Below are 19023 nucleotides of genomic sequence, written 5' to 3'. Positions count from 1 at the left end.
TTGGGTGGATGTTACTTTTATTTCACGCACAGTATCGCATGGCATGTTCACAGCACGTTGCTGAGACAGATATATTAACCATCACCATAACCCATCTCACAGATAGAGAAGCGAGTGACCTGAGTAACTTGGGTAAGGTCTTCACAGACAAAACCACCCCAGAACCTGGTTCTCGCAAGGCTCATCACATGGCCTCTGCCTTCACTTTAATGAGAAAATAACCATGGTTACAGAGCAAGAACCTGTTGAAATCTCTAATTCTCATCAATTCTCCCGGGAGAAAGAAAGCTCCCTAATCTCTTGCTAAGGCAGCAGATATTGACGGTTTCAGTGTGGAGCTGCAGAAAGGCAGTTAGGAAAAGCTGCAGATTTTCTCTTGTCCTTCATTTTAGAATCTGGATTCCTCTCTCACTTTAGACACCAGATCTGCTCCCATTAAGGCTGATGTAGAATCCTGGGGTTTTTAGGAACCCCTAGAAGCCGACGAGTTCATCTCCCAGTCTCAAGGCCAGACTGCCCCCTAGTTGTCTAAGAAGGTGGCTTTTTCTTTTCTTAAAACCTCTACTAGTACTTCCCGAATGTCCCTCAAGATTGGACTCCACTGTGGGTACTGGTTAAAAATTTCTAGACCTCATCCCAGATCTACTGAATATGAACCTCCAGAGGAAGCTGTATTTTTTAACAAGCACTTCAAGTAAGTGTTACCTCAGAGAATATTGGGAAATTCTAGGTTTCTCAAAGTATTCTCCCTGAACCACCTGCATCAGAATTGTGAGTGTGTGTGTGTGTGTGTGTGTTTGTGAGATGGGGAGGGATTTTAAATGCAGATTCTGGGGCCCTGCTCCAGGCCTAATGAATCCAAGTCTCTGGGAGAGATGCCCAGGAATCTGTACAATTAGTAAACTCACTATGTGCTTCTTACCCCTGGTAGGGTCTGAGGATCCCTGCTCCAGAAAGGGAATCCTCCCACAGACATTTCCTGCCTCAGAGCACCATGTGCTCAGTGCCTGGTTAACAGACTCCTCTTGTTTTGCAGTATCTTGTCAATGATGAAACAAAACAAAAGCGAGTCTGCGTTTAAGGACATGCAGACCACCTACAAATCCAGGTAGGAGGGCCGAAGCCTGCAGGAGCTGGGTCGGGGGGCACCTCACAGGTACAGAGGTCACAGCAGAGACGTCCCACACCAGACAGTAGAAGGTAGGGCGAGAGGGAGCGGACCTTTTCCTTCTTCCTTGTGACTTCACTGAAAACAAGCTCCTTAACTCCTGGGGATCAGAGTTGAGCATCTAAATGTTTCTCCCCAACAATTATACACCATAAAGTTAAATTTTCCAGTGCCAAAGGGATGGAGGAGGGAGGATGTGGTATAGGTTACAACTTTCTTCGGGTGATTTGTAATGGGGGAGGTGGAGGTCTGCCCAAATACATAATTTCATTTAGAAAATATTCATTGGTTTCCCCCATGTGCCCAGAACTGTGCTAGGCATTGGGGATTCAGTGGAAAACAAGACAAACACGCTCTGCCCTCGTGATCTCACAGTCTGGGCTGGCCTAATAGCCTTTTTTGTTCCATGGACCCCTGAGGAAGTCTTTCAGAAAAATGTTTTCAAATGCATACTATAAAACATAAGAAGTCCCTGAGTGGTGAAATGGTTAACATGCTCAACTGCTAACCAAAAGGTTGGCAGTTCGAGACCACCCAGAGACAACTTGGTAGAAAGGCCCAGTGACCTACTTTCAAAAAATCAGCCATTGAAAACCCTGTGGAGCACAGTTCTACTCTGACACACATAGGGTTGCCATGAGTGTGAACTGATTCAACGGCAACTGGTTTTTTTCTATAAAATACAAAGAAATCTATAGTAATACAGATTACTATACTGCAACCAGTTTTGTGATACAGTAATCTATAAGCTTCTACATTAATGCCTTATATAACAAGACTTAACAGCAGGTCTAATGACTACTGTAATTTTGGATTAGTGTCAAGTATAAATGAGTTTTCAAAAATAACTCCCACAATTGGAATGTGGTATGTAAATATGTGTGCTTTCCGTTTTGGTTAAAGGTGGGTTAAAAGAAAGACACAACTTATTTCCTAATCTACCTCATGGACCTCTCGCCCTCTGCCCATGGACACCAGGTTAAGAATCGCTGGCCAATGAGAGAGTCAGACATCTCTCAAATAAGCCCAAAGTGAGCCACATAATCATGACTGTGGACAGTGTTCTGAAGAAGGAGAACTGGGTGAACATTTTAACACCAGGGTTCTAACCAAAACTGAATTTCACATTTAAGCTGAGACGTGAAGAATGAAGAATTAGCTAACCTATGAGGTGGGAACAGTGCTCTAAGCAGTGCAAAGTGCCTGTGGCAGGGGGAAGCTTAAAGGCAGTGAGAAAAGACCAGTGTGGCTGGAATTCAACAAGGGCCAAGGCAAGGAGATAGTGAGGCAGGCAAAAAGGTCTCTTGCTGTTTATTTATGTTTGTCTATTTATGACCAGCTAATAACACCACTTCCTTCATCCACTCCCCTCAACCCACTCCGCAAGTCACTGCAAAGGTTCTAGCAAAGAAGAAACTACATTCAGCAGAGATCAGAGCCAACACCTTCCCCCAAAGGATTCAGCTGCAGGGGGTGGGGGCAGTCGATTAGAATCCAGAATCATTGCTGAGGCCCTGCCTCCCAGCCAGGTGGGATAAGGCCTAAGAACCCTAGACTCAGTCCCATGAGTTTCTGAGAGAAGCAGCAAAGGCCAGGACCTTTCCTGCGAGGCTGGGTCTTGGAAATGGCTGAGTCTGCCCACCTAAAGAAGTTACCTAAAGGGTTAGCCATACATAATAGCAATCAGAAAAACAGTCTTACCCTCTACAATCACGCAGCCAAAGTGATCAAGTCAGTTTTCCAAGTATTCAGAGGAAACATGGGGGACAGAGGACAGGAGAGACGGTTCTAGACACTGGTACTGAAGGCCCAGATCACTAAAGGAGGACCTGGGAGAAAGTCACAGGGGAGAGATGGGCATAAGCAGGGTGGCTTCATGCCCCTCTAGGAAGCCAGGTCAGGCAAAGTCACAGAGGGAATAGTTATTAAAGAAATCCAATCAGTCCACACCCCACAAGGGTCAGAAGGCATGAAGAACTGATTGATGTCTGTCTCCCCACATGAGACCTCAGTCCCCATGAAGGCTGGGACCAAGAGTGATTAATCCATCATCTTATTGGCAGCACCTACTACAGTATAACCAGTTGAACCAAACCCATTGCCGTCAAGTCGATTCTGACTCATAGTGACCCTATAGGACGGTATAGGCACTCAATCATTATATGTTGGATGACTGAATAAATGAATGCTGTATACACAGATCATTAATTTAAACTGGACTTTGAGACTTATTTCTTCTAGGCTTTTTATGTCTTAGAATTTTCCTCCTAAACATTCCAATATGTATGTGCAACACAAAACCTAGACTTTTGGAATGGTGGTGAAGCCCTGCTCCTTCTTCCATCCCCACCTAAACTGCATTCAACACAACTGCTCTCCATGAGAGAAGGAAGAAAAGAGGAAGAAGGTTACTACTGTTTACTGAGCCTCTGCTAGGTACCAAATACTTGTATCAGGAGTGTTATCTAATTTAATCCACGTGCTGTGGTGTAGGTATTGGAATCCCCATTCCACAGATAAAGACACTGAGGATCCAGAGGGGAGTTGCTTGCCCATGAACTGAGAAGTGGTAGTGCTAGGGCTGGGTACTGAACCCAACTCTGCCTGCCTCCAAACTACAGTGAAACAGGCATTCAACACCAGGGTTTAGGATAGAGAAGAGAACCTTTGAACTAAGACGCAGTCTGGGGTCAGGGACACCAAAGACAAACCGGTTAGGAAGACTCAGCCATCCCTTCAGCAAACGTGCATTGGGCCCTGTGTTAAGTGTTGACTGGGGGTTGAGAGGAGAATGGAGGAGTTCAAAATGAACTTATCCTCCAGATGTAAAAACCAATTTTATTCAAATAAAACACAAATCCAGAAAATGTGTAACCCTGACAATACGCAAAGCCAGATGGGAAAAGTTGGACTTCAATAATTTGAGTAGGCAGGACATGCTGTGAACCATGAAATATGAGCAGGATTTAGTCGGTGGAGAAGAAACAAGGAAAACCCTCCAGGCAGGGGGAATGACATAAGCAAAGGTCAAAAAGTGGGGAAAAAAACCACAGTGGGTTCTGAGGCTGCTGCCTTGATTAGAGCCACCTCCCTTACATGAATCCTGAAGGCTAGTGGGTGCCATGGACGGGAGGTGGGGGGAAGCAAGAGGTACCCTTTTCATGAAAAGATGTCAGCCAACTTGAAATCACCTCTTTGTGTTTCAGTGACAAAACCAGCAGTACAAGCGGAGAGAGCCACAGCCAGCCAATCCAGAAGAAGGCTAGAAGGTAAGTCAGGTGGGTGAGGGAAGGGGATGAGGAAGGAATGACCCAACGCAGTCCGGACTTCCTGAAGTCACAGATGCTACTGAAAGGCAGGGGACACCACGGGCTTGGGGCTCACAGCCAAGATGCTGAGCAACAATGCAGACAACGGCAAGAACACCTCCTGTGTGCCAGGCACAGTGTGAAGCATTCTGCATTCAGCATCTTGCTTAACCCACAGAAAGAACCCTAGGAGATGGGACCATGATCCCGTTTTACAGAGGAGCAATCTGAAATTCAGCAAGGTGAACTGTCTTGCCTGAGACCACACAGTGGTGGAGCTGGGATTTGAACCTGAACCTCCCAGCTCCAAATTCCATTTTCATCCTTCTGTCCATAGCTAGACATGTCATTGTAGGATCATTTAATAAGGCCTGAACCAGCAGCCTGACACTGTTGTGAAGGTCTGTCCTTCAACCATGCAGGCAGGTGCTGAGGGAGGTTCCAGGTGAGGGAAGAGAGCCCAGGTGGGTACAGGGGATCCCCAGTGCAGACCATCTTGGGGCCCAGGGAGGCAGAAGGAGGACCCATGAGGCTAGTGGGGGGTGTCCCTTGGGGTCCATCCTCCATGCCTTTCTTGTCTGTGTCTACAGCCGCCCCACTCGTGACATCCTCCATTGTAAGACTGGTGTATGCAGCACAATGAGGGCCAAGTTTTACAGTGTGGCCCAGGAAGCTGGCTTCTGTCTCCAGGACAAGATGGAAATCCTCATGAAGTAAGGGCACACATACCCATTCACTCAGAAGACACTTACCAGGCACCTACTGTGTGCCTGCATGTGCCAGGTGCTGGGGCTACAGCAAGGAACAAGAAACGAGACATATTACCTACCCTCATAGAGCTTTTAGACTTCTGGAAAAGATGGGAAGAAACAAAGCAGCTGCATCAATAAATATACACACACAAGTTATAATCACTGCCATGCAGGAAGACAATGGCATCTACTGAGAAAGAGAGAAACAATGTGAGCCTAGTTTAGGTTGGGTAATCTGGGAAGGCTTCTCTGAGGAGATGACTTTAGGCTAAGTCCTGAAGGATGAAGAGTAGTTGCTGTGTGGTGAGAAGGTGGAAGGATATTCCAGGCAGCAGGAAAGATATATACAAAGTTTCAAGGTGGGAAGGGACATAGACAATTTAGAGCAAGGAGAAGGGGCAGGTGAGAGCTGCAACGTGCACAGCCAGGAATGCACCATTAGGACTTAAAATTTGATTTTAAGAGCACCAAGAAGCCACTGGAAGCTTTGCTCTTCTATTCTAGCAACCCAGTAACTGCTCCCTTCCCAGTCTATTCCTTGACTGCAGTGAGTGGCCACCCCAATGAATGCGTTCATTCAACGAAGGTTGCATGAAGACTCTCTGTCCTCTCTTCCTTTTAGCAAGATGGACTACCTGCTCTGAGCCAGGGGTTCAGAGGGGACTAACACAGGCAGGCTTCTGCCGTCCAGAAGCTCCCAGTCTAGTGGGGGAGACAGACAAGTAATCTATAATCACACATGGTGATGAGGGCTGGCATGGGAGTAAGCAGAGTGGGCTAAGGAGATGCAGAAAAGGGATGCCCTGCCTGATCCAGGACTGCAGTCAGAAAGATCACAAAGTCTTCCTGGAGGAAACAACATTCGCAATTTGATAAAAATAGATGGTATTTCCAGGGTGCTTACTATCTCTAAGGGCTTTGCATTTACTTACTTCTCACAACAATTCTACAGGATAGGTGCTTTACTATCCCCATTTCATAGATGAAAAAAGTGGGGCTCAGAGGTGTTTCTTGTCAAAGGTCATCCAGTAGTGGGGGTGGAATTCAAATACAGAGAGTTACACAGGGGAAGGAGGAGGGAAGGCAAGACCAGGAAAAGCAACAGCAAAGTCCCAGAGCCCAGCGGGGCACAGTGCGCTGAGCAACTGCCAAGAGTAAGATGCGGCTGGGGCTCAGGGTGACTGCAAGGTGGTCAGAGGAACAGGCCAAGGCCAGATCATAAAAGGTCTTAGTAGTCCGGATATGGAGAATGAACTTTATCCCAAAGACTTTGATCATGAGTCAAAGCATAACATGCTTGGAGAGAAAGGAAAAATGGATTGAGAGAAATAAAACCGGAAAATGTAGTGGGGACCAAATAATGCAGAGCCTTGGAGGGAAAGTTACTCAGAGGACTTTATTCTGAGGAAAATGAGGAGGCACTTAAGTTGTGCACACGGGAGTGACACAGTTCTATTTGTAAGACTAGGTCTCCTTGGAGAGATAGGAGATATGCACAAAATGATAAGGGGAGTTGGGGAGAGAGGGAGTCAGCATTAATTAAACACCTACTGTGTGTCTGGCACTGTGCTCAGTACTTTACATACATTATCTCATTTAATCCTCACCTCTGAGAGGTAAGAACCATTATGATCCCCATTTTACAGATGAGAAAGCTGTATAAATACAATCAAAAGCAAGAAGAGAATGAGAAGTAACAAAAATTGACTGGGTTTAACAGGGCTGTCCCTGGGTCTCCAAATGGTTAAGTGCTCGACTACTAACCGAAAGGTTGATGGTTCAAACCCACCCAGAGGCACCTCAGAAGAAATGCCTGGTGATCTGCTTCCCAAAGGTCACGGCCTTGAAAACCCTATGGAGTGTAGTTCTACTCTGCACACATGGGGTTGTCATGAGTCAGAACCGACTTGACGACAAGTTGGTTTTGCTTTTGGGTTTAGGTTACACCTGTTTAGCAGAAGAAAAGTGTTTCAGTGCCTTGGAGAGAGCTGTATCATTTTGTGAATGCCAGACTGCAGATTAGAGTGATTGGGAGGATTAAGAAGGGCCTCATGAAGGAAAAGATGTTCAAGTCAGATCTCAAAGGGCAGCTAGGATGGTTAAAGGAGAAGGGAATCTGATTCTTTTCTCTTTTTCATACAACCTGTGACGCAGGCGCCAAGAAGAGCGAGGTCTCCAGAAGTTCAATTCTTTTGTCCTTGTCTCGACTTTTCAAAAGGATATAGCAAAAATGAGGCATCAAGTCTCCGTAGTAAAAGGAGATGCAGAAGAAATTGCAGACCACTGGTAAAGATCCTGACAGCTGGCTAACACAGCCTCTGAGTGTGGTGGTGGTGGGGGTTGTTATTATAAGATTACAATTGATCACAATATCCCTCAAGTCTTAGAAAGGTATCACACCAAAAATGCCCTTGGCCATCAATAGAGTCCCCCAAAGAGGTGAAATCCAGAGCATAATCAGGCAAAAACTCCTCAGTTCCTGAACCACAGATAATCCAGCCAAGTGTGTTCTCCATATTTACCTTCTGTTTGATTCAGGTTTACTAATAAGGACTACCTCACAGGCCCTCATGGGAGAGGTGGATGAGGCAAACCATGCCTAAAATTTCTAGAGTCTGAGGTCTACGGGGCAGTTACTATATTCTCCCAATAATGTAACCTCTCAAGGATACCAAACCAGGCCAGCATATCCTGGTAACACTGTGCCCCAGCATGGAGATGTGATAACAACAATAAAAGCACCATAAGTTGAATGATTACAGTATGGCAGACATTACTGTAAGCACTCTTCATAAATTTTTATTCCTCACAAAAATCCTGAAGTGTATATATTAACCCCCATTTTACGAACAGGAAAACTGAGGCTCAGAGAGGTGAATGTACTTGTCCAAGGTCACATTACTAGTAAGTGGTGGATTCAGGATTTAAACCCCTGACTGACTCCAGTCTCTATGCTCTCCTGCAATACAGAATTGGAGTCTGATGAACTGTGACTTCACAAACTTAACCCTCATCAAGACCTAAGAATAGCTGAGAAGGTCTAAAAATCTACCCAGAGACTGGAGGGACCCTGGAAGATGTGGCCCCCGGACTCTCTGTTAGCCCAAAACTAAAACCATTCCCGAGGCCAACTCTTCAGACAAAGATTAGACTGGACTGTGGTACATAAAATGACACTCGTGAAGAGTGTGCTTCTTAGCTCCAGTAGATACATGAGACTAAATGGGTAGCTCCTGTCCAGAGGGGAGATGAGAAGGGAGAGAGGGTCAGGAGCTGGCTGAATGGACACAGGAAATCCGGGGTGGAAAGGGAGAGTGTGCTGTCACAGTATAACGAAAGAAAGTAGGGTCACTTGAATTGTAAACTTTCACTTAAAGCACAACAATTAAAAATAATTTTTTTTCCCACACATTAAAAGAAGTACCCAGAATCCCTTCCACAATTTTAATAATCTGGGACTGTAACTTACTAGCAGGTTCTTGGGATTTTGGCAGAGTTGTAGGACCTTCCATACTGCCTCACACACCCCAGGACATCACTGGCTCACCCAACAACATCTGGCAATAAAGATGCATGAGGCTCTCAACAAAAGGCCTCCTAAGAGAAGGAAGGGGTCTTCTTCAAATCCTTTCCCCACTTTGGGGGAGATTAAAAGAGAGAGAGGAAATTACAAACTAACTCACATTAAGGTATTACAGTGGCAAATTAACGCTGGTCCTCCCTGTGGGATTCAGCCCAAATCTCTAATGGTGGAATTTCTGCCATCATTATGGGAGAGGGGATTGACCTTTATAGCAACATCACAAGCAAGCCAAACAGGCAGTTCCTCAAAAGGTTAAACACAGAATTACCATACCCCAAAACCCACTGCCATCTAGTCGATTCTGACTCATAGTGACTCTGTAAGTATTAAGGACAGAGTAGAACAGCCCCGCATAGGGCCTCTAAGGCTGTAAAATGGAAGCAGACTGCCACATCTTTCTCCTGCAGAGCAGCTGGTGGGTTCAAACTGCCCACTTTTCAGTTAGCAGCCAGTGCTTTAACCACTGTGCCACCAGAGCTCCTAAGAATTACCATATGATGCAACAATTCCATTCCTGGGTCTAAACTCAAAAGAATTGAAAGTAGGAACTCAGATACATGTATGCCAATGTTCATTGCAGCACAATTCACAATAGCCAAAAGGTGGAAACAACCCAAGTGTCCATCAGCAGATGAATGGATAAACTAAATGTGGTATATATATGTATATATAAATGTGTGTGTATATACATACATACATATAATAAAGTATTGTTCTACCATAAAAAGGAATAAAGTTCTAATATATGCTACCACATGGATGAAACCTTAAAACATTATGCTGAGTGAAATAAGCCAGACACAAAAGGACAAATATTGCATGATGCTATTTAAAAGAAATACCTAGACCCCAGAAGACATGGCCCTTGGACTCTCTATTAGCCCAAAACTAAAACCATTCAGACAAAGATTGGACTGGACTATGGGACATAAAATGATGCTTGTGAAGAGTGTGCTTCTTAGCTCAAGTAGATACATGAGACTAAATGGGCAGCTCCTGTCCAGTGGGGAGATGAGAAGGGAGAGAGGGTCAGGAGCTGGTTGAACGGACATGGGAAATCCGGGGTGGAAAGGAGGAGTGTGTTGTCACAGTATAGGAAGAACAACTAGGGTCACGTAACATGTATGTATAAATTTTTGTATGAGAGACTAACTTGAATTGTAAACTTTCACTTAAAGCAAATCAATAAAAAAAAGAAGAAAGAAACTTAAAAAAAAAAAGAAATACCTAGAATAGACAAACACATAGAGACAGAAGGTACACTAGCGGTTACCAGGGGCTGGGTGTGGGGAGGGGAAATGGGACTTATCACTCAATGAGTACAGAGTTTCTGTTTGGGGCGATGAAAAACTTTTGGAAACAAATAGTGCTGGTAGTTACACAACATTGTATGATTAATGCCACTGGATGATATGCTTGAAAATGGTTAAAATGGCAAATTCTATGTTATGTGTATTTTTTACCACAATAAAAAAAAAAAAATCAAGCCAAACAGACCACAGCCTAGGAAAAACGATGCTGGGTTATAGCTATTCACTCATCCAGGTGTTCATTCAGTCTGTCAAATAATATTTATTGGGCACCTAGTATGAGTTAGGCAGAGTTCCAGCACTCTAGATACTGAATAACTCAGACAAGGTCCCTGTTCTCATGGAGATTTCGTTCTAAATGGAGATATAAATAAATATGTAAATATAAATATATAACACAAATACAAAGCAATATAAGTAGCCCAAAATGGATGACAGATGATCAGTTTCTTCTTCAAACTTTTCCACAATGGGCACATATATATTACAGAAGGAAAAAAAAAACTTTAAAAGGATGTCATCCCCATCTTAAACCCTGATCACACTTGAACAACACTCCAAGGTTAGAATCTACCTGTTCCCATCACCTCAGATTTCTGTCATGACAGTATGAAAAGCCCTCAAAACTCAGAGACTCACAGAGCAGTGTAGCCCAGGCCCACTGGCTCTCTTGCTGTCGAGTTGATGCTGACTTATAGCAACACTGCAGGACAGAGCAGAATTGCCCCATAGGGTTTCCGGAGCAGCTGGTGGATTTGAACTGCCAACCTTTTGGTTAGCAGCCATAGCTCTTAACCACTGTGTCACCTGGGCCCCAGGGAGATGGAAAACACACACAGAGACACCATCATCATCACCATCTTGTGGGTGAGACCCTCTTGCATCTTGGAAGGCATCCCATGGATGTGTCCATATCCTCCCTGGCCTGACTAACTCTCAGAACAGAAGCTTCCGAATCGCAATGTCCCTTCCTTTCTTTGAACTTTTCATGTTTCTAGCCGATAGAAAAATTATAAATGAGTCCTTTTAAAGCATGCCCTTAATTTGCAATTTTTAAAATGAGATGCGAGTCATGCACCAGCTTTTATCACCCCTAAAAACAAGGACTTGTCTGATCTGTTGGTCCTTTACAATTTAGGAGGGTGGAGGCCACCCAGATAAAGACTCATGCTCCCCTGGAGACATCACATTTTAAGAGAGAGCAGGGATGGAGGGCCTGAAGTAGCCAAACCCATCTCCCAGAAGCTTCCTAACTGGCCCTGTCCTCTTGGAATTGAAGGTACTTTGATCTGTTGTCCAAACTCCCTGAGGATCTGAAGAACTTCCGCCCCGCCAAGAAGATCCTGGCAAAACTACAGAAGTTTGGGGAGAATCTAGATCTGAGGATCCGGCCCCACGTACTCCTGAAGGTGCTACAGGATCTGAGGGTCTGGGAGCTGTGTTCCCCTGATATTGCTGTGGCTATTGAGGTAACCATGACCTTTCTCCTCACGGTGTCTTGGGTGCCCTCATTCTATCGTTCTTTCAACATCCAGGCACTGTTTAAGCTCTGACGACACAGTGATAAGAAGACTCTAAGACCTCTGCCTTCACAGAGCTCACATTCTCGTAGGAGAGGGACTGTCACATGACCTTGACTGTTCAATGCCAACCAACCACTTGCCTTTAAATCAACTCCAACTCATGGCGACCCCATGTGTGTCAGAGTAGAACTGTGGTCCACAGGGTTTTTAGTGGTTGATTTTTTTGCAAGTAGATCACCAGGCCTTTCCACCAAGGCACCTCTGGGTAGACTCAAACCTCCAACCTTAAGTTAGCAGCCAAGTAACCATTTGTACTACCCAAGAACTGCTGTTCAACTCCTGGGGACATTAAATGCTATATGTAAGTGGTGCCCCATGGAGGCTCTGTGGAGACAGATCAAAAATAAATAAATGGACAAGTGAAAAAAATACCTGTCTATCTTAACAAAGAGGCCTGGTGGCGCAGTGGTTAAGCGCTTGGCTACTAACCATAAGGTCAGCGGTTCAAACTCACCAGCTGCTTTGCAGGAGAAAGATGTGGCAGTCTGCTTCTGTAAATATTTACAGCCTTGGAAACCCTATGGGGGCAGTTCTACTCTGTCCTTTAGGGTCACTATGAGTCGGAATCGACTCAACAGCAATCTGTTTGGTTTGGTTTTCTATGTTAATAAGGAGCACTCTAAACCTCATTACAAAAGTGTAGTCCATGGACCAACAGCATGGACCTCACCTGGGTGCTCGTTAGAAACACAGAATCTCAGGCCCCAAACCGTGCCTATCAACTCAGAATCTACATGTTAATGCGAGTCCAGGTGATTTGTATGCATGATAAAGTTTAAGCGGCACTGGTTATAAGGAAACAGAGACGGGATTTACCTTAACTGAGACCTGAACGATGAAGAGAGAAGGGAAAAAGAGAAGGCCAGGCAGAGGCAGCAGTGTGTGTAAAGGAAGCACAGAATGTGACTTGTTGGAGGAGCTCAATGGCGATCAATGGGTTTGGAAGAAGAGAGCAAGGAGCTGTGAGTTCCTAAGGAGACTGGAGAGGCAGCCAGGTCAGTCTGTGCAGGCCTTTGAAGGCCAGGTGAAGGATTTGGGTCTGGGGAGCCACTGAATGATTTTCAATAGCTCACCATCGCCACCAACTACAGAAGTCCCTAGCGCTCTGTTCTCTTGTTGTTAGTTGCCATTGATTTTGCTCTTCACTCAATGGCCACCTTATGTACAACAGAACAAAAATGTTGCCGTGTCCTGTGCCATCTTCATGATCACTACTATGTTTGAGTCCATTGTTACAGCTGTTGAGTCAATCTATCTCATTGAGGGTTTCCCTTGTTTTCACTGGCCCTCTACTGTACCAAATGTGATGTCCTTTTCTACCATCCTTCCTGATAATCTGTCCAGAGTAAGCATCAAAAGACATTAGCAGACAGGTGGAAAAAAGGACTCCACACTAAGGTGCTGACAATGGCTAATGGAGTCGCTTTCTTATTTTTCTTAGATGACATATGTGCATTTTAATAGGGCCTTCAACGCCTCACCTTAAAAGTGTAACTCAAATGGTGGCATTCTCAGGCTGTGACAGGCTATTGGGTCTCTTGGTGTTTTCATGCCAGGTTGGCCCTTCCACAGGGTGACCTGGGTGTGTGTGTGTATGGGTGCAAGGTCGGGGGTGGGGACAGGGGTGGGGAGGATGACCCTGAGGACAAATTTAGATGTTCAGACTCCACACCCCACATCATGTGAGGCTCTTTCAGGAAAGATGCCAGGGGGCTAGTCTAAAACTAAAGTTAGGGCAAGTGTCCACCTTTCATCTGCTGGTTATAGGGTCCACCCTCTGCCCAGCAGTTACAAGGGGCATGGAGAAGGCAGTCTCTGAGTGGGTAAGAGGTGTCAGGGCTACAGAGGCTTCCCTTTTCTGAGGCGAGGTCATAGCCCAGAATTTAGCATGTTCTTCTTACTAATGAGACCATTACAGAGCTTCTGTTAACCTGGATAGAGGGTAGGGTCTGTTAATCCAGATTCTAAATGAAACACCCTATATTTGTGTGTGTTAACACATTCCTAGGAACAAGCCCATGCCTGTTATTAATTCTCAAAGACATCTGTGAACCAGAAAGGCTTAAGGAAAACATGAGTTTTTTTAAAAAAGATATTAAGGAGTAGAAAAGAAGGAAAAAGGCAGACAGCTAGTTTTCCTGCCCTCCCCAAATTTCCTTGGGTCAACAGCAACAAGAAAGGGCTCAAAATCAGCCTGGCTGAGCCAGGAAGCTAGAAAGGGGTCCTTTTCCCTAGTGAACCACCCCCAGCATGATGCTTCAGGCTGAGAATGGTTGGAGGAATACTGGGGCCACGAGCATCAGTCACAAAGCTTCTGGGATTTAGGGGAGGGGGAGAGTGTTAACCTTCTGACCAAATTCTGAGGCCATTGCCACTGTATTTGCCCTGCAGTTTGTACGAGAGCACATCATCCATATGCCTCAAGAGGATTATATCAACTGGCTGCAGAGCCGGATCAACATCCCCATCCGGCCCCACAGTGCCCCTGCATAGTCTGGATCTGGGTTGACCAGCTGTCCTGGAGGAGGAGGAGGAGAAGGGCTAGCCTACAATGTGTTCTACTTGTATTTTACCAGTGTTCCTGCTTACTCCCCTGGGTACTCATTATGACACAGTGGGATCATCTGGCAACTGACTTCTGACAACATTCTAGAAGGAAATATTCTCAGGTGGCCCTTCCCTCAACCCTGTACCCCAGACCCAATCTTCCTTGGTAGTTTAACCTGACTCTTCCTACTCCCTCTCTGGTTTCTTCATGCTATTCCTCTTCTCAGAATTTTGGATAATAAAATTGAACTGAGTGTTTGCTCTCTGACTTAGAATGAGCTGGAGCTGTAGAATCTGGGTGTAGTATTCAGAGCCTAATAACAGCAACAGTTACCATTTATTAAGCTTTCATTATGCAATAGGCCCGATTCTGGGTGCTTTGCCTGAATAATTTCATTTAAATCTGACAATTACTTGGCTAATTAGGTACTAATGTTAGCCCCATTTCACTCTACTGGCATTAGAGTGTGCCTCTTAACATTGGACGGATGTTTGGGTGTGTGGATGGATGTCTGGGTAGGAATGCATTGATGATACATGGATGGATGGACTGATCAATGGATGGATGGGGCATTGTCCAAAATGGCAAATGGTATGCAAGAAAAATCCCATCCTTAAGAGTCCTCATATGATTTCAGATGGTCTTGGTTACACACAGGAAGCATATCTTCCTGTCATTTCAAAATGTATGTGGACTTAACCTCTTTTGCCTTCCTAGTCTTGTAGTCACCTACATTCTAAGTTATAGGAACTACAGACATTTCATCTCTCTCAATAATAGCCAAACGGAATTAACAACTGAATGATTGGTCTTGATTTGCTGTCATACTCAGATTATCAGAGCACTCATGTAGGCTGGGCCTCTGACATCTCTCCATGTCAGTCGTGGGGGAAGGCTTTGGACTGGAACTATTATTCAGTCTAAGTAACATCTCACCCATCTAGTCACCTATCCAGTCATTCACTTATTCATTAAATGAGTATTTACTGAGAGCCCAGTATGCACCAACCAAGTTTTAGGTGCTGGGTGCACAGCAATGAACAAAGCAGACAAGGTCTCTGCCCTCACAGAGTTCACACGGAATCAGAGAAGTCAACAATATATGATGCGGAGGGTGGAGGGATTACATAACATCACACATCACTCTGTGTAGATGCCCTTTGTTTAACATGATACCTTGACAAGCCATCTGGGGTACGGAGGTGAGGTATAGTACACAAGGAGACTTCAAAATTAAAGAGACCCTAAACTTTTCCATTTTAAACAGGAATATGGATGAAGGGGAGAGGAGAAAGAGGGGATCCCAAAAGAGAAAGGAAGGGGACTGAGAAACATGACAGTGAGACAGGACCTTGGAAGAAAACCACCAGGCAGAAGTTCCTGGTATGGGGTTGCCTGAAGGAGCTCTAGGAACTACGATGTAAACCAATCCCCCCAACTTCACTTTGGACCTTTAGTAATTTCTACCACACACGTTCAAGTGTCCTCTCTGAGCAATGCTTTGAGGAAGAGGGAAAAGGGGCTATGCCATGTAGTATATCTGGATCTACTTAGGGGCAAAGAAAGGGCTTTAGGGACTCAGAACCTGAATATAATGAAGCGCTAAAGTCAGAGCTAGAAGAGACTGCTAGGACATGAGCTCTCTAGATTTATAGAAACCTTGAATGAACATTTAGCTGCCCACAAGACACGGGATGGGAACTCAGCCAAATTGAAATATACCTCAAACGTCAGGTGACCATCACAGCTGACATTTAGTTACACTAGAGAATCAGTGCAAAGGTGCCAGATTAAAAACAAACACAAGAAGATATCACAGGGTATGGGGGTGGGGGAGGACTAGGTGTTAACTCCATGCTTAGGATGTCAGAAAAGGCTTTTCAAAGGAAGTGGTAGGCGGGTAAGGAGGGAGGGAAGAATGTTCCAGATAGAGGGAACAGTAGGTGCAAAGGCCAAGAGGCAAAAGGAAACAATGTCATTTGAGGAGCTAGAATAGTATGTGTCTGGCTATACTGTAAGATCAGAATGGCAGTGCAGGGCAGAGAATGACAGGAAGGCTGGGGAGGCAGGTAGAAGGCAGATTATTAGATGCCTTATAGGCCATGTTACGAAGTTTGGACTTCATTTTAATGGCACTGGGGAGCCATGGAAGGATTTTGAGCAGGAAAATAATCAAGTTGACTTTCAGAAAAAAAATAATTGGCTACTGTGTGCGGGCAAGGCAGGGAGAAGGGCCCTAAGACAAGCTGCAGCAATGATTATGCGGGAGAGCAGTGGCACTGGGAAAAGAAGAAGAGGACACATTAAAAGGACATTTAAAAGGCAGAAGCACCAGAATTTGGTGCGGTGGGTTATAAAGTGTGATAGGGGAGGCAGGCGTATCAGAAGTCAAGTCAGGTTTTCCAGCTTGGACCACTGGGTGGAAGGTGGTGCTTTCACTATACTAGGAGGAGAGGAAGAAAAAGTTCTGAGTGATAAGGTGAGGAGTTCTGCCTGAGCATACTGAGTTGGAGATGTCTGGGGGACAGTAAGTGGAGGAATCTAAAGCTCAGGGGAGAGGGCTGCACTGGGGATAGAAATGTGACATCAACATCCTGTGAGCAGTGATGGAACCATGAGAGTGGTCAAGGTAACACATGGGAGGAGAGGCAGGAGGAAGAGAGGGCAGAGAGGACAGAATCACAGAAAGGACCAAACAGCCCACCCACAATCTACCTTTTATGTAGGGAATGCTTTGTTCCAGATACTGTACAAAACGCTTGACATAGATCATCGCATTTTGTCTTCATGGTAACCCTGCAAGGCAGGGCTCTTGTATTGTTCCTGTGCTAGAAAAGATGAAAGGGAGGCTCCCAAAGGTGTTCTGCACTCATGCTCACTGATTCTCAGTTCCCCACCCCCAACACCCTCACTACCTTGTTATGAGACAAGGAGGTCAAAAAAGTTATCATTTATCCCCAGGAACATCTCCAATGGTGGGGTTCTCAGGCACTGTATTAACTCACACTGCACTGCATTCCACAGTCTGCAAAGTACCTTTACCAGTATTATCTTATTTGGTGCTCACAACATCCCTCTGAGGTGGCCATTATTATAATCCCCGTTTTATAAGTGAAGATACCGAGACTTAAGGTCATTTGCTGACAGTCACATAGCCAATAAGTGGAAAAGCCAAGTGTAGAACCACGTCTCTCTGCTCTGGCAGAGAAGCCGCTGAAATCACAAGACTACCTCGCCCTCCTGCTTGCTGCTTTCTGAGCCTATTTTTCATATCTGTGGCTCCATCTAGTGGCTAATATAAGTATTACATTCCCACCCTGCTTGCTTGCAAAATGCAACCTTCCTGCCAAAAAGGATTGAGGCCAACAATAACAGCAACAAGACCTATTCTGCTTAGGCAAGGGGGATTTATTCAAACAAGGGAAGAGCTTTCACTACTAAAATATACTGGTGACTATGGGGAGGCAATACATCACTTCCAGCAACCAGGCTCAAAGAAGAGATGTAGCGAGAAATATTTTTGGTGTGAGTCTCTGGATCAGAACCATAACTAAGCACCTACTGCACGACAACTTGCGCCAGGTGCCCAGGATCTATTGTTTCTCACTGCTATGACAAGGCCATCTGAGTGGTTATCTGCATTTTTTAAGCCACACGTGTCCTAGAGAAGCAGTAGGCAAACTTTTTCTTTAAAGGGCCAGACAGTAAATATTTGGACTTTGCAGACCATATGTGGTACCTGCTGCATATTTTATTTTTATATATCTATCTATCTACATATAAATATACATACATATAAGTATATATATATATATATATATACACACATACACACACACAAACACACACACACACACATATACAACTTTAAAAATATAAAAAACAGATTTGGGGCCTGATCCCAATCCTATTGTTGCTGGCTGCCATCAAGTCAGCTCCAATTCATGGTGACCTTATGTACAACAGATCAAATGTTGCCCAGTCCTGTGCTATCTTCATGATCATCCTCACCCCTGCTAGAGGGTAATTCTAAGGATGGAATGGAATGTCCTAGTCTTCCCCCAAAAACTGAGACAGGGAGGAGTAGTGAAAATAGTACGGTAAATATGTAGGCAAAATATTTTTCACACTATTTATAAATAGTTTGTCTTTTTGTGAAAAATGAACGTATGCATAGGGTAAAAATTCCAACAGTGCAAAAAAAATAATAGTGAGTATCCTTCTCCACCAATCCTCAGGCCCCACTACCCTCCAGGGAGGCAGCAGTATACCTAGGAACTTATGTACCTTTCCAGAGATATTTTGTGCCTATACATGCAAACATGTAAGTAGATTTAAATGAAGCATTTATTGTATGCTTCCTGTATGTCGGGCAATCCAAGCATCACAGTCCCCCAATCAAAGCAAATGGCTCAGGGATTGTCTTAGTTACCTAGTGCTGCTATAACAAATACCAGAAGTGGATGGCTCTAACAAACAGAAATTTATTCAAGTGGGCTAGAAGTCCAAATTCAGGGTGCCAGCTCCAGGGGAAGGCTTTCTCTTTATGTCGGCTCTGGGGGAAGGTCCTTGTCATCAATCCTCCCCTGGTCTAGGAGTTCTAAGTGCAGGAACCCTGGGTCCAAAGGATATGCTCCCCTCCTGATTCTTCTTGCTTAGTGGTAATGAAGTCCTTGTGTCTCTCTGCTCACCTCTCTTCTATATCTCAAAAGAGACTGACTCAAGATACAACCTAATCTTGTAGATTGAGTCCTGCCTCATTAACATAACT

The 19023-nt window shown here is 44.8% G+C and overlaps 1 protein-coding gene across 1 annotated transcript in view; it reads left to right on the top strand.

Annotated features, from left to right (window-relative positions):
- Positions 1 to 14197, top strand: part of CCDC60 (coiled-coil domain containing 60) — a 239248-nt gene extending 225051 nt beyond the window's left edge. The window contains exons 9-14 of the mRNA XM_004379117.1: positions 1037 to 1108; positions 4375 to 4437; positions 5067 to 5189; positions 7383 to 7514; positions 11401 to 11590; positions 14096 to 14197. Coding sequence (XP_004379174.1) covers positions 1037 to 1108; positions 4375 to 4437; positions 5067 to 5189; positions 7383 to 7514; positions 11401 to 11590; positions 14096 to 14197 — 682 coding nt within the window. The remainder of the gene's footprint in view (positions 1 to 1036; positions 1109 to 4374; positions 4438 to 5066; positions 5190 to 7382; positions 7515 to 11400; positions 11591 to 14095) is intronic.
- Positions 14198 to 19023: the final 4826 nt, after the last annotated feature.

The sequence above is a fragment of the Trichechus manatus genome, unplaced genomic scaffold (genome assembly GCF_000243295.1).
Source record: "Trichechus manatus latirostris isolate Lorelei unplaced genomic scaffold, TriManLat1.0 scaffold00061, whole genome shotgun sequence".
In the NCBI taxonomy this organism is placed as follows: domain Eukaryota; kingdom Metazoa; phylum Chordata; class Mammalia; order Sirenia; family Trichechidae; genus Trichechus; species Trichechus manatus.
The sequence above is the reverse complement of the archived record's forward strand: the minus strand, read 5'-3'. Positions and strand labels throughout refer to the sequence as shown.